General features: G+C 49.3%; 1 protein-coding gene across 6 annotated transcripts in view; it reads left to right on the top strand.

Annotated features, from left to right (window-relative positions):
* Positions 1–27715, top strand: part of tnrc18 (trinucleotide repeat containing 18) — a 145395-nt gene that overhangs the window by 88811 nt on the left and 28869 nt on the right. For 5 of the 6 annotated variants that reach the window (XM_033041095.1, XM_033041098.1, XM_033041096.1 and 2 more), the window contains exons 7-16: positions 1269–1415; positions 3650–3837; positions 5594–6023; positions 7501–8451; positions 11669–11865; positions 16881–17017; positions 17425–17553; positions 17965–18139; positions 20207–20582; positions 26617–26931. In XM_033041095.1, coding sequence (XP_032896986.1) covers positions 1269–1415; positions 3650–3837; positions 5594–6023; positions 7501–8451; positions 11669–11865; positions 16881–17017; positions 17425–17553; positions 17965–18139; positions 20207–20582; positions 26617–26931 — 3045 coding nt within the window. The remainder of the gene's footprint in view (positions 1–1268; positions 1416–3649; positions 3838–5593; positions 6024–7500; positions 8452–11668; positions 11866–16880; positions 17018–17424; positions 17554–17964; positions 18140–20206; positions 20583–26616; positions 26932–27715) is intronic. The other variant, XM_033041100.1, reaches the window with a different exon arrangement.

The following is a 27715-nucleotide window of genomic DNA, read 5'->3' as shown; positions in this document are numbered from 1 at the left end:
TGTTTAAGGATCCAGAACAAGGGGTCACAGTTTAAGGATAAGGGGGAAACCTTTTAGGACCGAGATGAGTAAAACATTTTTCACACAGAGAGTGGTGAATCTGTGGAATTCTCTGCCACAGAAGGTAGTTGAGGCCAGTTCATTGGCTATATTTAAGAGGGAGTTAGATGTGTGCTTGTGGCTAAAGGGATCAGGGGGTATGGAGAGAAGGCAGGTACAGGATACTGAGTTGGATGATCAGCCATGAGAAGGTGAAGGGGAAAAATATTTCATCGTTCTCTTGAGGGATAACTTTTTCCACACGGTGTACGGAACAAGCAGAGGTAGTTGAGGCTGGGTCTATCCCAACTGTTTAAGAAACAGTTAGACAGGTACATGGATAGGGCAGGTTTGAAGGGACTCTCAGTCTGAAGAAGGGTCTCGACCCGAAACGTCACCCACTCCTTCTCTCCAGAGATGCTGACTGTCCCGCTGAGTTACTCCAGCATTTTGTGGCCATCTTCAGGTTTGGAGGGAGATGGACCAAATGCTGGCAGGTGGGACTATAGTGTAGCTGGGACATGTTGGCAAGTGTGGGCAAGTTGGGCTGAAGGGCCTGTTTCCACGCTGTATCACACTTTAACTCTATGAGGGTCCAGAGGAGGTTTATGAGAATAATCCCAGGGATGAGGGGGTTGACATATGATGAGCACTGGGCCTGTGCTCGCTGGAGTTAAGAAGGATGAGAGGAGGGGACCTCATTGAAATTTACCAAATAGTGAAAGGCCTCGATAGAGTGGATGTGGAGAAGATGCTTCCACTAGTGGGAGAGTCTAGGACCAGAGGCCACAGCCTGAAGAATGTACCTTTAAGAAGGAAATGGGGAGGAATTTCTTTAGTCAGGGGGTGGTGAATCTGTGGAATTCATCGCAACAGGCGGCTGTGGAGGCCAAGTCAATGGATATTTTTAAGACAGAGATTGATTAGTTCAGGTTATGGGGGGGAGGCAGGAGAATGGGGTTGAGAAGGAAAAAAATCAGCCATTTTTTTGATAAACGATGGGCCGAATGGCCTGATTCTGCTCCTCCAACTCATGAACATTACTTTACTGGAATATCTTGAATAGCAATAAATATTCTCTGGTTAATATTATCGTATTCTGAGATGTTGTATGCTTGAAATGTGTCATCATTATCTACTTTGAATTTAAAAAAAAAAAATGTTTTATTTAAGTGTGATTCACTTGGACTGTCTTCACCTCTCGTTCTCTCTCCTTGTGGGTTGGGCAGGTCTGGGCCACCCATCGCTTCACCAGGCGATGCCCCCAGGGTTTGCTCCGAGCATCCCCAGCTCGCTGCCGTCCACGTACCAGTTTGCGCGAGACCCCCAATCGGGCCAACTGGTCGTCATCCCCACCGAACATTTACCGCACTTTGGTACGTAAAAAATGGGACAGAAAACTGTGACGTCGGGGCTGGGGGGGGGGGGGGGGGGTTAAAAGTTAAAAAAAACAACAAAAAAGAACAAAATGGGACAAAGAACCCCCTCGGACACGATCGGATTAACCGCACGCTAGCGTTTATTTCAAGAGGTCTGGTGTTAAAACAAACACAGGGATGTAACCCTGAGGCTCGACGAGGCGCTGGTCAGACCCCGTTTGGAATATTGTGAGCCATTTTGTGGACCCCCCATACCTGAGGAAGGACGCGCTGGCTCTGGACAGGGTCCAGAGGAGGTTCGCAAGAACCACCACAGGAATGAGTGGGTTAACATATGAGGGGAGTTTGTCGGCACTGGGCCTGTACTCGCTGGAGTTTAGAAGAATGAGGGGGGGACCTCATTGCAACGTACCGAATAGTGAAAGGCTTGGGTGGAGTGGATGTGGAGAGGATGTTTCCACTAGTGGGAGAGTCTAGGACTCGAGGTCGTAGCTCAGAATTAAAGGACGTTCTTTTAAGAAGGAGTTGAGGAGACATTTCTTTAGTCAGAGGGTGGTGAATCTGTGGAATTCTTTGCCACAGAAGGCTGTGGAGGCCAAGTCAGGGGATGTTTTTAAGGCAGAGATAGATAGATAGATTCTTGATTAGTCCAGGTGTCAGGGTTTATGGGGAGAAGGCAGGAGAATGGGAATAGGAGGGAGAGATAGATCAGCCATGATTGAATGGCGGAGTAGACTTGATGGGCTGAATGGCCTAATGCTGCTGCTATCACTTGTGACAAGAGAGCCGATACTGGTGGGTGCGGCCGGCACGGTGTGCGTGAGGTTGGCGCAAGATATGGCTCCGACGTGTCGGGCACCTGGAGAGTACGTTGTGGCTCAGCGGTAGAGTCACAGCTCCAGAGACCCTGGTTCGATCCTGACCTCGGGTGCTGTCTGTAATGACTTTGTATGTCCCCCCCCCCCCCCCCCCCCCCCCCCCGTGATCCTGAGTGGGATTTCTCCGGGTGCTTTGGTTTCCCCTCCCCCACCTGCTTTGTAGGCAAGGTAGACACAAAATGCTGGAGTAACTCAGCGGGCGAGGCAGCATCTATGGAGAGAAGGAATTGGCGACCTTCCTTCTCTCCATAGATGCTGTCTCGCCCGCTGAGTTACTCCAGCATTTAGGGTCTCGACCCGAAACGTCGCCAATTCCTTCTCTCCATAGGTGCTGCGTGACCCGCTGAGTTACTCAAGCATTTTGTGTCTACCTTCGATTTTACCAGCGTCTGCAGTTCTTTCTTACGCAGGGTTTGTAGGCCACTTGGCTTGGTCTAATTGTAAATCGGCCCTAGCTTGTGATAGTGTAGGCCAAGGCAACCTGTGGTTTATTCAATCCGTGCGTGTGTTTGTACGTGGGGTACAGGGAGCGAATGATTCCCCCCCCCCCATAACCCCATCAAGTGTACGACAGGGTGCTTCGTATCGACGGTACGTGGGGAGTATACGACATGTTGGCCTTTATAACAAGAATCGAATATAGGAGCAAAGAGGTCCTTCTGCAGTTGTACAGAGCCCTAGTGAGACCACACCTGGAGTATTGTGTGCAGTTTTGGCCCCCTAATTTGAGGAAGGACATTCTTGCTATTGAGGGAGTGCAGCGTAGGTTTACAAGGTTAATTCCCGGGATGGCGGGACTGTCGTATGCTGAGAGAATGGAGCAGCTGGGCTTGTACACTCTGGAGTTTAGAAGGATGAGAGGCTATCTCATTGAAACATATAAGATTGTTAAGGGCTTGGACACGCTTGAGGCAGGAAACATGTTCCCGATGTTGGGGGAGTCCAGAACCAGGGGCCACAGTTTAAGAATAAGGAGTAAACCATTACGTAATAATAAGGAGTAAACCAGAACGGAGACGAGGAAACACTTTTTCTCACAGAGAGTAGTGAGTCTGTGGAATTCTCTGCCGCAGAGGGTGGTGGAGGCGGGTTCTCTGGATGCTTTCAAGAGAGAGCTAGATGGGGCTCTTAAAAATAGCGGAGTCAGGGGATATGGGGAGAAAGCAAGAACGGGGTACTGATTGGGGATGATCAGCCATGATCACATTGAATGGCGGTGCTGGCTCGAAGGGCCGAATGGCCTACTCCTGCACCTATTGTCTATTGTATATTGACCTGCCGCTGTAACCATTGTACGGGGCACGATCTCGCTACTGTGTTCTTTCTGATGTGTGCTGCCTGTGTGTATTTCAGCAGCTGAGCTGATGGAGAGGGCGCCCCCCATGTGGCCGTCGATGTACCCCCCGGCGGGCAGCTCCCTCCAGCACGCCCACCAGCTCCAGCTCCTGTCCCACCAGCAGCTCCTACGCCAGCACGAGCTCTACGTCCTACAGCAGCAAGCAGCGCACGCCATGGAGCTACAGCGCAGCGCCCAGCTCGTCGTAAGTTCACCCCCCCCCCGCCTTACGGTCATAAACATAGAAAATAGGTGTGGGTGGAGGGCATTCAGCCCTTCGAGCCAGCACCGCCATTCATTGTGATCATGGCTGATCGTCCCCTATCAATAACCCGTGCCTGCCTTCTCCCCATATCCCTTGACTCCACTAGCCCCTAGAGCTCTATCTAACTCTCTCTTAAATCCATCCAGTGACTTGGCCTCCACTGCCCTCTGTGGCAGGGAATTCCACAAATTCACAACTCTCTGGGAGAAAAAGTGTTTTCTCACCTCAGTCTTAAATGACCTCCCCTTTATTCCAAGATTGTGTGTGGTCCCTGGTTCTGGACTCGCCCAACATTGGGAACATTTTTCCTGCCTCTAGCCTGTCCAGTCCTTTTATAATTTTGTATGTCGTGGCTGATCATTCCGAAATCAGAGAAGATGGGTCTCGACCCGAAACGTCGCCCATTCCTTCTCTCCAGAGACACTGTTTGCCCGGGTCACAAGATGCTGCGTTACTCCAGCAATTTGTGTCTACATTCGATTTAAACCAGCATCTGCAGATCCCCCCCACATACTTCAACTATCAGTTCAACTGAATAGTGAAAGGCTTGGATAGAGTGGATGTGGAGAGGATGTTACCATCAGTGGGAGAGTCTAGGACTAGAGGTCACAGCCTCAGAATTAAAGGACATTCCTTGAGGAAGGAGATGAGGAGGAATTTCTTTAGTCAGAGGGTGGTGAATCTGTGGAATTCCTTGCCCTGTGGAGGCCAAGTCAGTGGATATTTTCACACCAGAGATAGACAGATTCTTGATTAGTGCGGGTGTCGGGGGTTATGGGGAGAAGGCAGGAGAATGGGGTTAGGAGGGAGAGATAGATCAGCCATGATTGAATAGTGGAAAAGACTTGATGGGCCGAATGGCCTAATTCTACTACTGTTCCTTCTGCCCTTATGACTCGAAACGTCACCTATTCCTTTTCTCCATAGAGGCTGCCTGACCTGCTGAATTACTCCAGCTTTTTGTGTCTATCTTCACATTGTCCTCTGTTGCTCCTCATCACCAGATGGGCCAGAGATAGCAGGGAGAGGTAGATCAGCCGTGGTTGAATGGCGGAGTAGACTTGATGGGCCGAATGGCCTAATTCTACTCCTATCACTCGTGACCTTATGACCTGTGTTGGCATGGATCTCACTTTGGTTGATAATCCTTTCTTCATTGGTCAGGGCTGGTCCAAAATCTGTAGTCTATTTTGTGAGGCACTGCACAAGTGATCGCATCCCCCAACACCTCCGCTCGGTTTGCAATAAGCAACCTGATCTCCCGGTGGCTCAGCACTTCAACTCCCCCTCCCATTCTGAATCCGACCTTTCTGTCCTGGGGCAGAGTGAGGCCCACCGTAAATTGGAGGAGCAGCACCTCATATTTCGCTTGGGCAGTTTACACCCCAGCGGTATGAACATTGATTTCTCCAATTTCAGGTAGTCCCTGCTTTCTCCTCCCCTTCCCAGCTCTCCCTCAGCACACTGTTCCCGCCTCTTCCTTTCTTCTTCCCGCCCCCCCCCCCCCCCCCCCCCACCCTCACATCGGTCTGAAGAAGGGTCTCGACCCCAAACGTTGCCTATTTCCTTCGCTCCATCGAAGCTGCCTCACCCGCTGAGTTTCTCCAGCATTTTTGTCTACGCACTATCTCTAATATTCTTTATGTCTCGTTAACGTGTGCGCTGACGGTGTTCCGGCGTTTCGTTGTTGCTACAGGAGCGGTTGAAGGCAAGCGATCACCGGCTGGAGATGGAGGAGAAGATGTGTAAACGAGGCGCGGAGTTGGGCAAGCCGGGCCTGGTGTCCTCCTCGTCGGGACTGCTGCAGAAGAGACACCCGTCGCACTCGCCAGCCCCGTCCACGTCCTACCACAAGATGGCCACGCCCCCCCCTCCCCCTCTTCCTCCCCCCGCCCCCTCGCACGCGGCCTCCCCCCGGCTGAAGGTGAAGACGGACGTGAGGGGGGAGGCGCTGGAGAGCCTTCCCCAGCGGCCGTACCCGTCTCCCACCCACCACCCTGCCAGCCCGCCGCTCTGCTCGCCCACGCCCACGCACGCGCTGCCCGCCAAGACCGAGGTCCTCGAGGAGTCGGAGAAGAAAGGATTGGAGAAAGATGGCGCCACTTCCTTCCAGGCCTTGTACCCCGGTGAGAGGTTGAGCTTCACTGGCCATCCCGGGGGGGTAACGGTTGCGTCGGTCGGCACGGTGGCCGCAGCGGGTAGTGTTGCTGCCTCACAGACCTGGGTTCGATCCTGACTGCGGGGGCTGTTTGTACGGAGTTTGCACGTTCTCCCTGTGACCCTGTGGGTTTTCTCCTGGTGCTCAGGTTTATGTTCATAAGAGATAGGAGCAGAATTAGGCCATTCGGCCCACCAAGTCTACACCGCCATTCAATCATGGCCGATCTATCCCTCCCTCCTAACCCCATTCTGCCCTTAACCCCTGACACCCGTACTAATCAAGAGTCTATCTATCTCATCCTTAAATACATCCACTGACTTGGCCTCCACCTCCTGACTACGGGCGCTGTCTGTACGGAGTTTGCACGTTCTCCCCGTGACCGCCTGGGTTTTCTCCGAGATCTTCGGTTTCCTCCCACACTCCAAAGACGTACAGGTTTGTAGGTTAATCGGCTTGGTATAAATGTAAAACTGTCCCTAGAGTGTGTAGGGCAGTGTTAGTGTTAGTGTGCGGGGATCGCTGGCCGGCACAGACTCAGTGGGCCTAATGGCCTGTTTCCATGCTGTATTTCCAAACTAAACTAAATTTAAAAAATAGGCTTCAGAACTGGTTGTCATGGAAACCAGTCATGTTGCTCTTCAGTTCCATTTGACATGTCAAATGTATTCAAATAACATTGAAGATAAGTTCAAGGTCAACATTTATCTTAAAGCCATTCGGTTATTTTGCAGTGTTCTGCTACTAATTCACTGTGAGAGGGCTTAAGTGATTTAATTGTTATTTGGAGGAACGGTTGATGTAAAATGCTGATTCACACCCTGGCCACTCTCTCTTCTCCCCTCTCCCCATCGCGCAAAAGGTATAAAAGTTGTGGAAGCAGTCCTGAGCTAACTGGTTAGCACGCAACAAATGCTTTTCACTGTACCTCAGTACACATGACAATAGACAATAGACAATAGGTGCAGGAGGAGGCCATTTGGCCCTTCAAGCCAGCACCGCCATTCAATGTGATCATGGGTGATCATCCCCAATCAGAAGGTAGTTGAGGCCAGTTCATTGGCTATATTTAAGAGGGAGTTAGATGTGGCCCTTGTGGCTAAAGGGATCAGGGGGTATGGAGAGAAGGCAGGTACAGGATACTGAGTTGGATGATCAGCCATGATCATATTGAATGGCGGTGCAGGCTCGAAGGGCCGAATGGCCTACTCCTGCACCTATTTTCTATGTTTCTATGTCTAGTACCCCGTTCCTGCCTTCTCCCCATATCCCCTGACTCCGCTATTTTTAAGAGCCCTATCTAGCTCTCTCTTGATACACAATAAACTAAACTAAACTATACATGGCATTCAACTCTTTTAACAATGTATGTCAGATTTTTAGGGTTTATTTTGTTTTAAAGCTAGCGTTCTGATTGTTGTTATCTGTTTCCCTGTATTATATAGAGATTCCTCAAGGATACGGTTATCGACCTTTGGCAGCGTCGTTTGGCAGCCATTACCCCTACCTCCTGCAACCCACCACTGCCTCTGATGCCGATGGTCTTGCACCTGACATCCCACTGCCGGCTGAAGTCACCGAGGCCCTGCCTTGCCCCGTTACCCCGCCCCCGCCCGACATCAAGCCGCCGCCGCGCCTGCGTTCCCCGCCCACGGAGGACGTGTCGCCGTCCGGCGCGGACCCGGAGGCCGCGCGGCGAGATGACCTGATGGAGGACCTGGAGGACAGTAAAGCCCTGTGCGAGCGGCGGCTGGAGCTGCGGAGCGAACCCCTACCCTACCCCGGGGAGGGGGGCTCTGGGGCTGCGGTCCTGAGCGGGGAGCCCGCAGCTTCAGCTGCTCTCCAGATCCAGGAGGACCACGGCTGTTGCCCCTCACCCTACCGGACTAACGCTTGCACTGTCGACGTGGAGGTCAAGACTGAGCTGCGGTCAGTGCAGGCGGGCTCCCCTCTTGGTGACTATCAGAGCACGACGGCACAGCACTGCCACGCGGACATCCGCAAGGAGCAGGAGGAGGAGATGCCGGAGGGAGAGAGTTGTTACTTTGAAGCCGTGAAGCTGGAGTGTCAGAGCGTTGGCGGGGACGCGGTGACCTGCGCTCCCTCCAGCACCAGGGACGAGGATTTCGAGCACTTTGAGGCGAGGCAGGAGTTGCTGCATTTCCGGGGCCCGGAGGGGAAGATGGACGACCCCATGGCTGGGATGAATGCGCTGGTGGCTGCGGTGGAGCTTCCACAAGCCTGCTCCTTGGCCGTGGAGCCCAGCCTGCCCAGCGGCCTCCCGTTGCCCTCCGACCTCAACATGGCCGACACCTCCTCCCTCATCGGCATTGCCCTGCTGAGCGAGATCGCGGAACTTGAACTGGAACGCCGCAGATCGAGCGGGATCAGTCGACGTGAGTCTGGTTTCCGCTTCCCGCTTTCGGGAATCTCCCCGTTTCTCACTGGGGGTGGAGAGGGAAAACGGTGAAAGGCCAGGAATGAACGGCCGTTTGTCGGCACTGGGCCTGCACGCGCTGGAGTTTAGAAGAACGAGGGGGGGGGGACCTCGTTGAAACGTACCGAATAGTGAAAGCCCTGGATGGAGAGGATGTTTCCACCAGTGGGAGAGTCTCGGATTAGGGGTCGTAGCCTCAGAATTAAAGGACGTTCCTTCACGAAGGAGATGAGGAGGAATTTATTTAGTCAGGGGGTGGTGAATCTGTGGAATTCTTTGCCACAGAGGCCAAGTCAGTGGATATTTTTAAGGCAGAGATAGATTCTTGATTAGTACGGGTGTCAGAGGTTATGGGGAGAAGACAGGAGTTGGGAGACTGGGGTTAGGAGGGGGAGATGGTTCAGCCATGATGGAATGGCAGAGTAGAGTTAATGGGCCGAATGGTCTGATTCTAATCCTTTTCCAATCAGTACACCGTTACAATGCACTTGTCTTTCACCTATCTAGGATTGTCCTAAGACCTGTAAACCATTGCAGCGCTGGAGACTGTGATTTTGTAGGAAAGAAATGACTATTTTTGTTCCCTCATATTCCTGTTTGTCCCATAGTCCCCCTTCTTAATGCCCTAATCCGGTATAGAAACATAGAAACTTAAGGTAGACAAAAATGCCGGAGAAACTCAGCGGGTGAGACGGCATCTATGTAACGAAGGAAATACGCAACAAAATAGGAAATAGGCAACGTTTCGGGCCGAAACCCGGAAGGGTTTCGGCCCGAAACTTTGCCTATTTCCTTCGCTGCATAGATGCTGCCTCACCCGCTGAGTTTTTCCAGCATTTTTAGTCTACCTTAGATTTTAATAATGGTTACCTTGACTTATGCAACACTCCTGCATATTACATAGAAACATAGAAAAAAGGTGCAGGAGTAGGCCATTCGGCCCTTCGAGCCTGCACCGCCATTCAATATGATCATGGCTGATCATCCAACTCAGTATCCTGTACCTGCCTTCTCTCCATACCCCCTGATCCCTTTAGCCACAAGGGGCCACATCTAACTCCCTCTTAAATATAGCCAATGAACTGGCCTCAACTACATTCTGTGGCAGAGAATGCCACAGATTCACCACTCTCTGTGTGAAAAATGTTTTTCTCATCTCGGTCCTGAAAGATTTCCCCCTTATCCTTAAACTGTGACCCCCTTGTTCTGGACTTCCCCAACATCGGGAACATTCTTCCTGCATCTAGCCTGTCCAACCCCTTAAGAATTTTGTAAGTTTCTATAAGATCCCCCCTCAATCTTCTAAATTCTAGCGAGTACAAGCCGAGTCTATCCAGTCTTTCTTCATATGAAAGTCCTGACATCCCAGGAATCAGTCTGGTGAACCTTCTCTGTACTCCCTCTATGGCAAGAATGTCTTTCCTCAGATTTGGAGACCAAAACTGTACGCAATACTCCAGGTGTGGTCTCACCAAGACCCTGTACAACTGCAGTAGAACCTCCCTGCTGCTATACTCAAATCCTTTTGCTCTGAATGCTAATGTGTGAATCTATTACCTAAATGTACTGTAAAGGGCCTGTCCCACACGCGATTGTTTCAGCACCCGGCCTGGGGGCCACATTTTTTTTGGGGGGGGGCGACAACCAGGGGGGATTTTCAAGTGCACCCCTTTAAATTTGCCCTGGTTAAAGGAGGTTTCGGACCACCTAGGTGGTGGATCTGTACTTATTTTGAACAGATGTGTTTTAAGGACTGGTAATGAGGAATAGCTTTCAGATGAAAGGGCCAGAGTTTAGAGGAGATGAGTGGGGCTGGTTTTTAACGCAGAGGTTTCACATGTTCACCAGTTATAGGAGAAGTATTAGGCCATTCGGCCCATCGGGTCCACTCCGCCATTCAATCTCTGGCTGATCTCTGCCTCCTAATCCCATTTTCCTGCCTTCTCCCCATAACCATAAGCAAAGGGGAGATGCAGCGAGACCTGGGTGTCATGGTACACCAGTCATTGAAAGTGGGCATGCAGGTGCAGCAGGCAGTGAAGAAAGCGAATGGTATGTTAGCTTTCATAGCAAAAGGATTTGAGTACAGGAGCAGGGAGGTTCTACTGCAGTTGTACAGGGTCTTGGTGAGACCACACCTGGAGTATTGCGTACAGTTTTGGTCTCCAAATCTGAGGAAGGACATTATTGCCATAGAGGGAGTGCAGAGAAGGTTCACCAGACTGATTCCTGGGATGTCAGGACTGTCTTATGAAGAAAGACTGGATAGACTTGGTTTATACTCTCTAGAATTTAGGAGATTGAGAGGGGATCTTATAGAAACATACAAAATTCTTAAGGGGTTGGACAGGCTAGATGCAGGAAGATTGCTCCCGATGTTGGGGAAGTCCAGGACAAGGGGTCACAGCTTAAGGATAAGGGGGAAATCCTTTAAAACCGAGGTGAGAAGAACTTTTTTCACACAGAGAGTGGTGAATCTCTGGAACTCCCTGCCACAGAGGGTAGTCGAGGCCAGTTCATTGGCTATATTTAAGAGGGAGTTAGATGTGGCCCTTGTGGCTAAGGGGATCAGAGGGTATGGAGAGAAGGCAGGTACGGGATACTGAGTTGGATGATCAGCCATGATCATATTGAATGGCGGTGCAGGCTCGAAGGGCCGAATGGCCTACTCCTGCACCTAATTTCTATGTCTATGTTTCTATGTTAACCCTTGACACCCGTTCTAATCAAGAAGTTGTCTATCTCCACCTCAAAAATGTCCACTGACCTGTGGCCTCCACAGCCCTCTGTGACAATGAGTTCCACAGATTCATCACCCTCTGACTAAAGAAGTTCCTCCTCACCTCCTTTCTAAAAGAGCGCCCTTTAATTCTGAGGCTGTGCCCTCTAGTCTTACACTCTCCCACCTCAACCTTCTAAACTCCAACGAGTAGAGGCCCAGTGCTGTCAAACAAGGATGGTGGGTGTCTTGAAAGGCTGCCAGGGGTACACAAGATTGGGGCAATTCAGGGGCTTTTAGATGGGCACGTGGATATGGATCATGTTCGGGCAGAGGAGAATAGTTAATATTTGGTTTTGTGTTCAGCCTGGACATTGTGGGCCGAAGGGCCTGTTTCCGGGCCGTGCTTTTGCCCTGTTCTAATACGTTGAGACCTCCGTTTGTGGTCTCTCTGCAGGGGCGGAGGGAGGAGGGACCCACTTGGATCTGGAGAGCCTCCTGGTTGCCAGCACGCAGGCCTTGTTGATGGACTCCATGCCTCTCCTCGGGACGGAAGCTCTCGAGGCGGCGAAAAGCGGACCAGCGATCGTCCGACTCCCCCGGGAGCTGAACCCAAACAAGAGATACAGCTGGATGCAGAAGAAAGACGAGCCGGTGAGTGAACGTCACACCGGAGAGCGCACGTGCACGCACTGAGGATTTACAAGGATGTTGCCACGGGACTTGCTATTGAGGGAGTGCAGCATAGGTTTACAAGGTTAATTCCCGGGATGGCGGGACTGTCATATGCTGAGAGAATGGAGCGGCTGGGCTTGTACACTCTGGAGTTTAGAAGGATGAGAGGGCATCTCATTGAAACATATAAGATTGTTAAGGGCTTGGACACGCTAGAGGCAGGAAACATGTTCCCGATGTTGGGGGAGTCCAGAACCAGGGGCCACAGTTTAAGAATAAGGAGTAAGCCATTTAGAACGGAGACGAGGAAACACTTTTTCTCACAGAGAGTGGTGAGTCTGTGGAATTCTCTACCTCAGAGGGCTGTGGAGGCGGGTTCTCTGGATGCTTTCAAGAGAGAGCTAGATAGGGCTCTTAAAAATAGCCGAGTCAGGATATATGGGGAGAAGGCAGGAACAGGGTACTGATTGTGGATGATCAGGCATGATCACATTGAATGGCGGTGCTGGCTCGAAGGGCCGAATGGCATCTACTCCTGCACCTATTGTCTATTGTCTATTGACTTGAGGTGTGGCCTAAGCTCTAGGGGGAGGTTGGGCAGGCTGGGACTCTATTCCTTGGAACGCAGGAGGATGAGGGGGTGATGAGAGAGCTGTATAAGGTCATGTGGGGAATAGATAGAGTAGACGCACAGATTTATTTACCCAGAACAGGGGAATCAAGATCCAGAGGACACGGGTTTAGGTGACGGGGGAAAGATTTAATAGGAACCTGAGGGGCAACTTTTTCACACAGAGGGTGGTGGATATATGGAACGAGCTGGCAGAGACAGTTGTTGAGGCAACAACATGTAAAAGACATTGGGGCAGGTACATGGATAGGACACGTTTAGAGGGATGTGAGCAGGTGTGGCTAGTGTGGATGGACGGCATGAGCAGGTAGGGCCGAAGGGCCTGTTTTCATGCTCTCTGACTCTATGACCCTACAAACTATAGATAGGCGCCATAGAGAGGCTTAGACAGTCAGAACCTTTTTCCCAGCGTGGAAACGTCAAAGACTAGGTTTGAGGTGAGGGGGCGGAGATGTGTGGTGACGTTTTTCCACACAGAGGGCGGAGGGTGCCTGGAAGCCCAGAGGGTGATGGAGGCTGGGACAATATGAGGCTTACAGATGGGCGCACGGCAATGCAGGGAATGGAAGGATAGCCAGAGAACTCGGTGCGTGGCACGGTGGCGCAGCGGTAGAATTGCTGCCTTACAGCGATTGCAGCGCCGGAGACCCGGGCTCGATCCCGACTACGGGCGCTGTCTGCTGTCTGTACGGAGTTTGTACGTTCTCCCCGTGACCCGCGTGGGTTGTCTCCAAGATCTTCGGTTTGCTCCCACACTCCAAACACGTACAGGTTTGCAGGTTAATTGTCTTGGTGTAAGTGTAAACTGGCCCCCAGTGTGTTTCCGCGCTGTACTCTGTTTACAAAATCATGGTATTTCCACAACCTCAGGAGATCTCATTAACGCATGAAACATCACAACCAGTACATGCACTTCAAAGACTGATAGCCTTAGATAGACACAAAATGCTGGAGTAACTCAGCGGGTGAGGCAGCATCTATGGAGAGAAGGAATGGGCGATGTTTTGGGTTGAGACCCTTCTTCAGATAACTTTTTACTTCTGGAGATACAGCGCGTAAACAGGCCCTTCGGCCCACCGAGTCCGCGCCGACCAGCGATCGCCGCACACTAACACTATCCTACACACACCAGGGACAATTTACCATTTTACCCAAGCCAATTAACCTACAAACCTGTACATCTTTGGAGTGTGGGAGGAAACCGGAGTACCCGGAGAAACTCCACACGGTCACGGGGAGAACGTGCAAACTCCGCGCAGACAGCACCCGTGGTCAGGATCGAACTCGGGTCTCCGGCGCTGTGAGGCAGCAACTCTACCGCTGCGCCACCGGGCTGCCCCAGGTTTACTAAACCTCCCATCACGGAGAGGTGGAAGGCGTCACATATCCATGTTCTCCAGAGATGCTGCCTGACCCGCTGAGTTACTCCAGCACTCTGTGTCATTTTCTGTAGTTCAAACCCTTGCATCATTAAGTTACAGAATACGTCGGTAACAGTGTGGATCTTTGCCCTAATTAGCTATAAAATGTTTGAATGTAAAAAATAGGCTCAACATTTATTTTCAAGTCTTTGCTTTACTAAACTGCAGAGACATTGACCTGGGCATTGGACTTATTTGTACCTGGTATTAGATGCATGCATGTAAAAGTAACCTGATACCCACTTTAAAGCATCTGCCTTCATTTCTTGTTGCATTCCTACCAATCATGACATGTGGATGCCCCATCTACCCCCCACGCTGCCTCGGCAAGGCCAGCAGCACAATCAAGGACCAGTCTCACCCCCCAGCCACTCCCACTTCTCCCCTCTCCCATCTGGCAAGAGGTACAGAGGTGTGAAAACGCACACCTCCCAGATTCAGGGACAGTTTCTTCCCAGCTGTTATCGGGCAACTGAACCATCCTATCACCAACTCGAGAGCGGTCCTGACCTCCCAACATTTGTGTCTACCTTCGACTTAAACCAGCATCTGCAGTTCTTTCCCACACTATCTTCACTGGACTTTCTCTTGCACTAATAACATGAAAGCTGTGACCTCTATCTGTTCACTGTGGACAGCATGATTGTAATTGTGTGCAGTATTTTCGCTGACTGGACAGCACGTGGCAAAAACATTTTCACGCTTCCTATAACTTGAACTTGAAGGACACAGCTTGGTGCCAGATCCCCCGGAGTTTCTTTGCGTTCTGCCTCGGTGAGGTCTACTGTTCTGACACTACAATCTTTGCACATGAGAGGAATAGATCGGGTAGATGCGCAGAGTCTCTTGCCCAGAGTAGGGGAATCGAGGACCAGAGGACATAGGTTTAAGGTGAAGGGGAAAAGATGGAATAGGAATCTGAGGGGTAACTTTTTCAGACAAAGGGTGGTGGGTGTATGGAACAAGCAGCCAGAGGAGGTAGTTGAGGCTGGAACCATCCCATCGTTTCAGAAACAGTTAGACAGGTACATGGATGGGACAGGTTTGGAGGGATATGGACCAAGTGCAGTCAAGTGGGACTAGGATAGCTGGAACATTGTTGGCCGGTGTGGGCGAGTTGGGCCGAAGGGCCTGTTTCCACACTGTATCACTCACTCTATGACTTTAGTACTTATCTAAGACTGTGGTTATCTATAGAATGATTTACATCGGGGAGACCAAGCGTAGGTTGGGCGATCGTTTCGCCGAACACCTCCGCTCAGTCCGCAAAAACCTACCTGAACTCCCGGTGGCTCAGCACTTCAACTCCCCCTCCCATTCCCAATCCGACCTCTCTGTCCTGGGTCTCCTCCATTGCCAGAGTGAGCAACAGTGGAAATTGGAGGAACAGCACCTCATATTCCGTCTGGGGACCTTGCGTCCTTATGGCATTAACATTGAATTCTCCCAATTTTGCTAGCCCTTGCTGTCTCCTCCCCTTCCTTAACCCTCTAGCTGTCTCCTCCCACCCTCCCATCCGCCCGCCCTCGGGCTCCTCCCCCTCCTCCCCCTTTTCCTTCTTTCTCCCACCCCCCATCAGTCTGAAGAAGGGTTTCGGCCCGAAACGTCACCTATTTCCTTCGCTCCATAGATGCTGCTGCACCCGCTGAGTTTCCCCAGCAATTTTGTGTACCTTTTATAGAATGACTCTGACTGGATTGTATTTCACTGTGTACCTGGGTACATGACAATAAAGTGTCAGTTCACTGAGACCGAGATAATGATTTCCTAAAGAAAGAAGATCCGGGTTTGAAGAATGTCCGTCATTTTCGCCGCCTCCAACGTGACCCCACCACCTGCCACATCTTCCCCTCTCCTCCCCTGTCTGCTTTCCGCAAAGACCGCTCCCTCCGTAATTCCCTGGTCAATTCGTCCCTTCCCACCCGCATCACCCCCTCTCCGGGCACTTTCCCCTTGCAACCGCAAGAAATGCTACACTTGTCGCTTTACCTCGCCCCCTTGATTCGATTCAAGGACCCAAGCAGTCGTTCCAGGTGCGACAGAGGTTCACCTGCACCTCCTCCAACCTCATCTATTGCATCCGCTGCTCTAGGTGTCAGCTGCTCTACATCGGTGAGACCAAGCGGAGGCTTGGCGATCGCTTCGCCGAACACCTCCGCTCAGTTCGCAATAACCAACCTGATCTCCCGGTGGCTCAGCACTTCATCTCCCCCTCCCATTCCGAATCCGACCTTTCTGTCCTGGGCCTCCTCCATGGCCAGAGTGAGGCCCACTGTAAATTGGAGGAGCAGCACCTCATATTCCGCTTGGGCAGTCTGCACCCTACCGGCATGAACATTGGCTTCTCAAATTTCAGGTAGCCCTCACTGTCTCCTCCCCTTCTCAGCTCTCCTCTCCTCCCGCCCACACTGGCCAACTCAGCCCACTGGCCCCTCCTCACATCAGTCTGAAGAAGGGTTTCGGCCCGAAAAGTTACCTATTTCCTTCGCTCCATAGATGCTGCTGCACCCGCTGAGTTTCTCCAGCATATTTGTGTACCTTCCAGGTTTGAAGATTTTGTTTTCAGTTGCCCATAAATTGGCATTTACACCTTGCACTAAACATGTCCAGCCCACTCAATAACGTTCAATTATTTGTCACAGAAGTTTGTGGAGGCCAAGTCAGTGGATATTTGTTAAGGCAGAGATAGATATATTTTTGATTAGTACGTGTGCCAGAGGTTAAGAAAAATGGGGTTAGGAGGGAGAGATAGATCGGCCATGATTGAAGGGCGGAGTAGACTTGATGGGCCGAATGGCCTAATTCTGCTCATATCACTTCTGGCCTTGTGACCTTAAATGAGGGCAATATCCAATTCCGTGGTTTGCAAGTATGAATTCCTCTTCAGACGGTTACTTCCTTCTTTCAGGACAGTCTCTAACGCGAGTTGCTTTTGAATCTAGATGTTCTCCATGAAGTCTGCCATGGAGGGCATGGACACCATGGAGCTGGACTACAGGATGAAGCTGGCCGAGCTGCAGAGGAGATACAAGGGGAAACAAAGGGAGCTGGCCAAGCTGCAGAAGAGGAGGGACTACGAGTAAGTGAACTCGCTTCAAAGCGCCCTTGATCGCTCCACGCTTAAAGTCCACGCAACACACCCATTAATCTGGATCCGTGGGCCTCCACTGGTTCTATCACCGCTAAACCACACTGACAGACAAGCAGCAATTAAAAGCCAGACCTCCCAGGTTAAACCATTCTACCAGCAAGGATAATTAACCTCTGAAGTAACAGTGTCGAAAGAGCAGCAGCCTAGGCCTTTAGGCAACTCGGACTGGGGGAAGGTTTTGAGGCAGGACATGTGACTTGTTCCCAGTGTAAAGTCGGGGGGTCGGGAGCCATTTTGTCCGCTCAGTTCACGCCAGGCGCAGTAGTAGTCCGCCTCTACGGAAACAGTTTAGCGGCGAAGACACATCCAAAATAATCCATGTTGTGTCTCTGTAGAGAGAAACTGGATGAGAGAAGTAGGAGTTTATCGCGGAGAGGACCCGGAAGGCCACGAAAGAGAGAGCAAGGCTCAAATGCTCCGTCACCGCATGTTGATAGAGGGAGAAATGACAGCAAGAGTGGGAAGTAAGTTTGATGCGTGGAGAGATATGGTTCATCCTTGAGTAGCTGCGAGTTGGCTCGCCAACGGGCGCCCAATGGACCCGGCCAATGTAGACCTTCCCCGCCCCACTAAAAGCATCACAGCCAACACCACCAGCCTCTGGCGTCCACAACTCTTTGTCCTCGGGTTGAGGTAGTGGGCTGGCTCGGGACGGGACGGGACGGAGGGGGGGGGAGGGGGGGTCGGGCAGGCAAGTGAGTCTTAGCTTCATTCAGAACCAAAGTGTCGTGAGACGGCGTGTCCGACCGGGATGGTTTTTTTTTTCTTTCCTTCTTTCGCTCCCCACTCCACCTGACGGCTTGCGTCCTTCCCCCCCCCCCCCCCACCCCCGGCCTGGCCTTGACCACCCCCCTCCCCTGCCTCTCCACCGCCAGGCTCGGCAAAGGCTACCTGCTGCCCGACGAGCTGGAGATGGGCGACGGGGCCAAAAGGAAAGCCAGGTCCTTGACCCAGGACGAGGAGGACGAGACGGAGAGCGTGAGTGTGAAAGTAAAGAGGAGAAACCGGATGTGGGACGAGCAGGACGCGTCTTCAAGCTTCTCGCACGAGGTGAGCCACGCAGCGTCATGGAATGTTCCAGAATGTTACATAGAAACATAGACAATAGGTGCAGGAGTAGGCCATTCGGCCCTTCGAGCCAGCACCGCCATTCAATGTGATCATGGCTGATCATCCCCAATCAGTACCCCGTTCCTGCCTTCTCCCCATATCCCCTGACTCTGCTATCTTTAAGAGCCCTATCTAGCTCTCTCTTGAAAGCCTCCAGAGAACCTGCCTCCACCGCCCTCTGAGGCAGAGAATTCCACACACTCACCACTCTCTGTGAGAAAAAGTGTTTCCTCGTCTCCGCTCTAAATGGCTTACTCCTTATTCTGAAACTCCATATTCTTTATGAGTGAAAGGTGTGAACATTTCAGCACCCTCTCATACTCTACTGAATGTCAGCCTAGACTACTTGTTAAAGTTCATGAGACTGGACTTGCACGTTCTCCACCTGATGGAGAGCGATGTGTAGATAGCAGAGTCGCAGCTGGTGATTAAAATGTTGAGCTTAACTTAATTGCAAAATGAATTGCGCTTTGAACCAGTGCCAGGTATGTCAATGCTTTGTATGTCTTTCGTCCCGAGTGCTAAAAGATGAAAGTCCTGTGGAAATAGAAACCCATTAATAACTAAGTTATTGAAGAATGATTTTTAAGTAAATATTAAAGTTTTGGATCGCTTTGCATATTTTTTCCAAGCTTTTTGTTTGAAGAAAACAACATTACCTCCACATTGTCAAGCTTGAAAGGGTTCAGAAAAAAAGATTTACAAGGATGTTGCCAGGACTAGAGGGTGTGAGCTACAGGGAGAGGTTGAGTAGGCTGGGTCTCTATTCCATGGAGCGCAGGAGGATGAGGGGAGATCTTATAGATGTGTATAAAATCATGAGAGGAATAGATCGGGTAGATGCACAGAGTCTGTTACCCAGAGTAGGGGAATCGAGGACCAGAGGACATAGGTTCAAGGTGAAGGGGAAAAGATTTAATAGGAATCCGAGGGGTAACCTTTTCACACAGAGGATGGTGGGTGTATGGAACAAGCTGCCAGAGGTTGGGACTATCCCATTGTTTAAGAAACTGTTGGATAGGTACATGGATAGGACAGGTTTGGAGGGATATGGACCAAGCGCAGGCAGGTGGGACTAGTGTAGCTGGGACATTGTTGGCCGGTGTGGGCGAGTTGGGCCGAAGGGCCTGTTTCCACACTGTATCACTCTGTGTCTCTATTTCCTCGCAAGATCCCCATAATGCAGAACATCGTAGAACAGAACAGCACAGGAACAGGCCCTTCGGCCCACAATGTCTGTGCTGAACATGATGCCAGGGCCAAATCTGATCAGCCTGCACACAATCCATATTCCTCTGATCACTGCATATCCATGTGGCTATCCAAAACTATCTTATATCTGCTGTAGTATCTGCTGTAAACAACACCCCTGGCAACACCTTCCAGCTACTCCACCACCCTCTGTATAACAATACCTTCCCCACACATCCCCTTTAAACCTATGCCCTCCAGAATTCGACTTTTCCATCCTGGGAATAGGCTTCTGACCGTCTACTAGCAATGCCCCACTATTAAGCATCTTAGACGTTAGGGATTTAGCACAAAGTCCACGCTGACATGCGATCCCCGTACACTAGCACAGTCCTATGAGCTGGGGACATTTTTCATTTTATCGAATCCAATAAACCTACAAACCTGTGCGTCTCTGGAGTGCGGGTGGAAACGGAGATAACGTACAGACTCCACACAGACAGCACCCGTAGTCAGGATCGAACCCGGGTCTCTGGCACACGGGGGCAGCAACCTTACCACTGCGCCACCGTGCCTCGTGCATGACGTTGATGGGGCAGGTTTGGAGGGATATGGACCAAGCGCAGGCAGGTGGGACTCGTGTAGCTGGGACATTGTTAGCCGGTGTGGGCAAGTTGGGCCGAAGGGCCTGTTTCCACGCTGGATCACTCCATGTCTCTAAGACGACCTGTGTATTTTCTTGCTCCTGCTGTTACTGAGCTTGCCGGCTACGTTGAAATGCATTAACTTCTGATCTGTTGCTTTTCGACCCCACAGAGTCACGGCCTGATTAAGTTCAAGAAGAAGAGGAAGGTCAGTGAACAAGACCAACTGGCGACCAAACTGCACCAAACCCTCTCGCTAACTAAATTAAAGTCACCCTTTAAGTTTGCAGATGGCCTGGCAGGGAAGCAGAAATGTCACGCGGCCGACAGCTATAGGTACCTGGCCTCTCACGAAGACTTTCTGGGGAAGGACGGAAGGAAGGCCTTGTACAAAAGCATTGGTGCGCCACCAAGTTTGCTCCCCTTCAAAGAAAGTAAAAACAAAATGGCGGCCAAGAGCAGGAAGTTGGAGCCAAGTTCAAAGATCAAGGGTAGGCTCAAGGCATCCCATTCTCCAGCGAGGTCAGAGGTCAGCAGTTACTCTTACAGTAAGTTCCAACTTTTCCCAAATTAGTTGAAGTCTATCTCTTTGTATGCCAGTACCATGCATTGTCCCCGGTGTTAGAAGGATCCAAAAATGAAACCTGTTCTTAATCTGAAAACGAGATTTGCTCCCAGCACGTGGAAGTAGCAATGTTACAAAATTTTGAGATTTTAAAAATCAAGTCTGTAATTTATCCCATCAGATAAAGCATAAAAAGAAGTTTAATTTGACATCTAATTCACTTTCATATCTCAAGTATTTAAAAAGTTATGGCCATTTTCATACTCGGAAATTAGCATCTTGTTCCCTATTGATTTTCTATGGACATAACAAAAAAGTTGTGATCGTGAACAGTCAAAAGCCCATAACTTTCTTAAAAATTAAGAGAACTGAATGAAATTTTCAGTTATCATAGATTGAAGCATTCTGAAACAAATATAAAATAATCTTACTTGGATGACCTGAAATTAAAGCATATAATTAGTTAGTTACCTAATTGTAGCTAATTTCAGACTTCAATTACTAGATCTCAACATCTATCCATTTCTTAATAAATGATTAACATTTTTAAATAGCCTAAATGTCCAAATAATATTCACAAATAATTCACAATAAAACATGATTTTAAAATCTCATTTACATTAATTTATAGGCCAAATGGAAGGAATTCAGTGTTCAATTGCTGTAAATAAATGCCCATTTAAATCAGCTTTCCAGTGGGTCCCTGTGGAACGCGCTGGTTTAGAACGTTCACATTGTGGTAGATTTGTGCCCCAAATGCCGAGAAAAATACTGCGCGATATAATGGGCCCAAATTGAGCTACTCGCAATATTAAATTTTGTATAAAAGGATCTTTAGAAGCCCTTTTGAATGTAAAAATATACAACCTACCTTCTGCTATTTTCTTTATGAGACTCTGCGGTTGCTGATGGTCGCGGGTTTAAAGATTGATTTTTAAACTACTATAACTATTATTCAAGGCCTTTAAACCTAATAATAGCTTTTGCGACGGGGTCTATCAGCGATTTTTCGTTAATAATTAACTAGGCTGAACATTTTCGATTGGAACAGCTTAGAGAAAATCGCGTTTTAAACCCGCCCCCTCTAAACGGCGCCAAAATCGCGCACACCCGTAGCGGCAGATATTCAGCGACGCTTCAGGTAGGCTTTGCAACATACCTAGTGGAAGGGCGTGACCTAAGAATTGAAAGCCTCACCAGCAGATTTAGATGAAGTTCTTAATCTCGCTTCCTGCCATGGAAGGGTGGTGTAGAGTTAGTGCTTTGGAACTGCTTCCAGTCACGGTGTTGCAGGAAGTCGTGACTGCACTGCAGAGCAGATTTACTAAGATGTCCACTGGGTTGTTTTCACTCCACGGGGAATACATTTTTATTAGAGGCATCTGCATATCATGATCCAAACCAGTACAGACTTTGTTTAACGGTTGCATATTAAATATCCAGGATTCCAGGGACCCAGTTACTAAAGTAGCTTGGATCCTCCTTTATCGGTTACCTATTAACATTGCCTCTAATTATTTATGTATATTTATGGATAGAAAAAAGAAAGAAAGAAAGAAATTAGAAAAATACGATAAACTATCAATAATACGACTTGGGAGATATCTCCGTAGGTTAGAAGACATAACTATTCATCTAGTCCTGGGTTCAGGCTTCAGTCCGGCCTCCGTGCCGGTCCGATCTACCCCTTCAAGTAATCTATAAATGGAGACCATATTCTTATGAATAATTCTGGTTTGTCAATTAAGATATCTAATTTTTTCCAAATGTAAGGTGAAATTTAGCTGAGTGACTGAGTGCATTTTCTGAGTCAATAGACAATAGGTGCATGAATAGGCCATTCGGCCCTTCGAGCCAGCCATTCCATTCAATGTGATCCGTGGCTGATCATCCACAATCGGTACACCGTTCCTGCCTTCTCCCCATATCCCCGACTCCACTATCTTCAAGAGTCCTGGAGAGAATAAATAAATGGGATCTATCACCATTGGCAGAGGGGTTCTAAAACTACGGGGGTGAAGATAGACTTGCACCGAGACAAGAGGACATGACTTGAGAATTAAGGGACAGAAGTTTAGGGGTGACATGAGGGGGAACTTCTTTACTCAGAGAGTGGTAGCTGTGTGGAATGAGCTTCCAGTGGAAGTGGTGGAGGCAGGTTTGATTTTATCATTTAAAAATAAATTGGATAGGTATATGGACGGGAAAGTAATGGAGGGTTATGATCTGAGTGCAGGTTGATGGGACTAGGTGAGAGTAAGTGTTCGGCACGGACTTGAAGGGCCGAGATGGCCTGTTTCCGTGCTGTAATTGTTATATGGTTATATGGGTGAGGCAACATCTATGGAGAGAAGGAATAGGCGATATTTCGGGTCGAGACCCTTCCAAATGTCGCCTATTCCTTTGGAAGAAGGGTCTCGACCCGAAGCGTCGCCTATTCCTTTGGAAGAAGGGTCCCGACCCGAAGCGTCGCCTATTCCTTCGAAGATAGACTTGCAGCGTGACACATTTACTCAAAATCTCGCTTCCTACCAGTTGTGTGTTTAGGAGCCTCGGAGTGCCAAATTGAAGATGCCACTGGTTTGTGGAAGTTTGTTGAAGTATCTATAGCCATTCTCTGTGTGTAATTTTAACGGATGCCAGCACTGGGAAGCGAATTACCATCCCGTTTTTGGTAGCTGGTGTCAACGTTTCAAGGGGGCATGAGAGGCAGGAGACGCTGGAGTCTGGGGCCAAAGAAGGGGTGCTCAAGGGGGGCAGGTCAAGATGGAGGGGGGACCTCATTGAAACGTACCGAATAGTGAAAGCCTTGGATAGAGTGGATGTGGAGAGGATGTTTCCACTAGTGGGAGAGTCTAGGACTAGAGGTCACAGCCTCAGAATTAAAGGATGTTCTTTTAGGGAGGAGACGGGGAGGAATTTCTTTAGTCAGAGGGTGGTGAATCGGGAGAAATTCATTGCCACAGAAGGCCGTGGAGGCCAAGTCAGTGGATATTTTTAAGGCAAAGATATATAGATCTTGATTAACACAGGTGTCAGAGGTTATGGGGAGAAGGCAGGAGAATGGGGTTAGGAGGGAGAGATAGATCAGCCATGATTGAATGGCGGGGTAGGCTTGATGGGCCGAATGGCCTAATTCTGCTCCTGTCGCATGATCTCATAATCTTATGAAGGGTCCAGACCCCGAAAGGTGCCTTGTCCATTTCCCTCTCCAGATGCTGCCTGACCTGCTGAGTTCCCCCACCATCACTCCTTTCTTTGCTCACTATTCCGAGATTTGGTGTGATATCGGCCAGAGGGGGAGTGTAGGCTCCAGCCCAACTCTCTGAGTCAGCTTTGGGCCCAGTTCCGTTCGAGTCTCGTCTCTCCGGCAGTGGAGACGCCGTCGCAGGTCAGACAGCCCTTAAAGGGACGTTCTGATCTCCATTTCCTCAGATATGCCCTACGTGGACAGGACAGATTTGGAGGGATATGGACCAAACGCGGGGCAGGTGGGACTAGTGCAGCTGGGGACATGTTGGCCGGTGTGGGCAAGATGGGCCGAAGGGCCTGTTTCCACACAGTGTCACTCCATTGATTCTAAATGCCCTTGTGAAGAAAAGGTTGATTGGTCCTCTCTCCCAGTTGGTGAACAAGATGAGAACCCAGCCCCGAGCATCAAGGTCTCATTCTTTGTGTCATGGCCGGCCAATAGACAATAGACAATAGGTGCAGGAGTAGGCCATTCGGCCCTTCGAGCCAGCACCGCCATTCAATGTGATCATGGCTGATCATCCCCAATCAGTACCCCGTTCCTGCCTTCTCCCCATATCCCCTGACTCTGCTATTTTTAAGAGCCCTATCTTGAAAGCATCCTGAGAACCTGCCTCCACTGCCCTCTGAGGCAGAGAATTCCACAGACTCACCACTCTCTGTGAGAAAAAGTGTTTCCTCGTCTCCGTTCTAAATGGCTTACTCCTTATTCTTAAACTGTGGCCCCTGGTTCTGGACTCCCCCAACATCGGGAACATGTTTCCTGCCCCTATCGTGTCCAAACCCTTAACAATCTTATATGTTTCAATGAGATATCCTCTCATCCTTCTAAACTCCAGAGTGTACAAGCCCAGCTGCTCCGTTCTCTCAGCATATGACAGTCCCGCCATCCCGGGAATTAACCTTGTAAACCTACGGTGCACTCCCTCAATAGCAAGAATGTTAAGGTCTGATGTTAATGCATCGCCAATGTGCTTGTTCTGTGTGTTTGATTAGTTGCTTAAGGTTTCTTTTATCTTCAGTTTAGTTTATTGTCACCTGTACCGAGGTACATGTGAAAAGCTTTTGTTGCGTGCTAACCAGTCAGCGGAAAGACAATACATGATTACAATCGAGCCATTTACAGTGTGTAGATACACACGATAAGGGAATAACGTTTAGTGCAAGGTAAAGCCAGAAAAGCTCAATCAAGGATAGTCTGAGGGTCACCAAAGAGGTAGATAGTTGTTCAGCACTGCTCTCTGGTTATGGTGGGATGGTTCAGTTGCCTGATAACAGCTGGGAAGATATTGGAAAGAAAGATTTGCTGTCTGTAAAATGGTGTGAATGAACCCAAGGTGGTGTGGCCAATGCATTTGGAGGTCTTGAATATTCTGTCTATCTACTTTTGCTGGTACTTACGATGGTCTCAATGCAACAGTTTAATAAGTTGATGGTTAACAATCACTAGATGTTTAGGAAGGAACTGCAGATGCTGGAAAATCGAAGGTAGACAAAAGTGGTGGTGAAACTCAGCAGGTGCAGCAGCATCTATGGAGCGAAGGAAATAGTCAATGTTTCGGGAGAAAACCCTTCTTCAGACTGATGCAGGGTTTCGGCCCGAAACGTTGTCTATTTCCTTTGCTCCATAGATGCTGCTGCACCCGCTGAGTTTCTCCAGCACTTTTGTCTACCAACAATCACTAGATTACTGGTCATTGTGGTTCAGTAGAACTTGTCTTTGTGGGGAATAAATGTGTTGGGTGATGTGCAAGAGGGGTGAGCAGTTGTTGGGACACGAGGAATTGCAGATGCTGTAGACCTGAGCAAAACGCAAAGTGCTGGAGGAACTCGGTCAATAAGACAGCATCTGTGGGGGGGATGGACAGGTGATGTTTCCTGGAGCGCAGGGAGATGAGGGATGATCTTGTAGAGGTGTACAAAAACATGGGAGGAATAGATCGGGTAGACGCACAGCGTCTCTTGCCCAGAGTTGGGGAATCGAGGACCAGAGAACATAGGTTTAAAATGAAGGGGGAAAGATTTAATAGAGATCTGAGGACTAACTTTTTCACACAAAGGTTGGCAGGTGTATGGAACGAGCTGCCAGAGGTGGTAGTTGAGGCTGGGCCTATTGCAAAGTTTAACAAATAATTAAACAGGTACATGGATAGGACAGGTATATTGGGATAATAATAATAATAATAATAATAATAATAATAATAATAATAATAATAATAATAATAATAATAATAATAATAATAATAATAATAATAATAATAATAACTTTATTTGTTTTCATACAATTGAATAGAAAGCGCTTTCTAAACAAAACAGGTCTAAACACAAATACAATTTAAAACAGTAAGAACATAGGCAGTTAACGGCATAAAAAAACAGATTTATATAAAAATATAAAATATAAAATTGAGAGTGTAAATGGCAAAGGAAGTAAATTCAGTTAAAATCAGATATGGACCAAACGCAGGCAGCTGGGACATGTTGGTCGGTGTGGGCAAGTTGGGCCGAAGGGCCTGTTTCCGCACTGTATCACTCCACGACTCTTATGCCTCCATGACGGAGCACAAATGTGTAAAAGCAATTTGCATTGTAGATCTTCTTGGCTTTACCCAGGCACAAGGCCCTAAGCCTGTGGGCATTGGCCCATTCATTGACTGTGTGGTGACTTGGTGTTGATGTCCCTGTACCGTTACTGGTGTGCGCGGCGCGAGTGCCTGTCAGCGGTGACACTGAGCGCTGCTCCCCCCTTTTTGTTGCCGCTGCAGATACCGACACGGACGACGAGGACGTGGAGGATCTGTGCAAGAACGAGTGGCCGCGGCGGTCCACCTCCAGCCTGGCCGAGCGACCGGGCCCCAAGCAGAAGGTGGCGCCCACCCTCTACGGCCTGATGTCGAAGAAGAGCAAGGCTTCGCTGGGCGGCAGCATCAAGCAGGCCAAGAGACTTGCTTCCGCCACCGGGACTGTGTCAACACAGCGGGCCCTTGACAAGAAAAAACTCAAGCACTTTGCGTTGCTGCTGGCAGAGGCCGAGGCCAGGACCTCCTTCACCGACAGCTCGGAGGACTCATTCAATCAAGGTTAATAGAAGTAAACCTCAGGTGTTGAAAGAATATGATGGTGCTAAGTAGTGGCCATCTGGAATTTGGCAGTGTAAACTGCCCTTTTCTAAAACTGTGTGATGTATTAAATATTGGCTCGTTTAGAGCCTGTATCTAATCGGCTAATTCCTAAGTCCTTCTCTCCTTCCTTGGCATTGGCCTCTTGAGAGGCCGCAATGAACCATTGGAATTGTAAATGGAATACTTTGTGTGCGTGTGTGTGCGTTCTCCCAATGTTTGTACTGCAATTTGGTGCTGAAGCTGAATTAAACATGGTCATTTCTTTTTTAACTAAATGAGCGTGCTTTGTCTCTCTTGCTTTGCATCCGCTTTTCATTGTTTTTAAAATATAGTCTCCTGCTAATAGACAAAAAAAAAAGGGCATTTCACTTCATTCCCACTTGCAATAGAACACTCTATTATTCAGATATCCCTTCTCGTGTCAGGCTCTTTGTAGGAATTGCAGCAATGTTGGTTTTCTTTGTCTCTGTTTCTTAGAAGCTTGCTGGTATCGCCTCCTCTAGTCTCTAATACATCCTTGAATATCCACAATAATTTCAATATTTCTTCCCTCCCCCCTGTTTTATCGTTTATTATATTTTTTTACCAACCCCCCCCCCCTCTCCCGAAGCCACAAAACTTTCAGAAGCACCTGAGGTAAAATCTTCTCCTCACAAGACGATGGGTATTTTCTGCTTGGGCTGATAGACTTATGCCCCTGTCCCACTTAGGAAACCTGAACGGAAACCTCTGGAGACTTTGC

The sequence above is a fragment of the Amblyraja radiata genome, chromosome 22, assembly GCF_010909765.2.
Source record: "Amblyraja radiata isolate CabotCenter1 chromosome 22, sAmbRad1.1.pri, whole genome shotgun sequence".
In the NCBI taxonomy this organism is placed as follows: domain Eukaryota; kingdom Metazoa; phylum Chordata; class Chondrichthyes; order Rajiformes; family Rajidae; genus Amblyraja; species Amblyraja radiata.
Note: the sequence above shows the minus strand (reverse complement) of the source record. Positions and strands in the feature narration are given on the sequence as shown.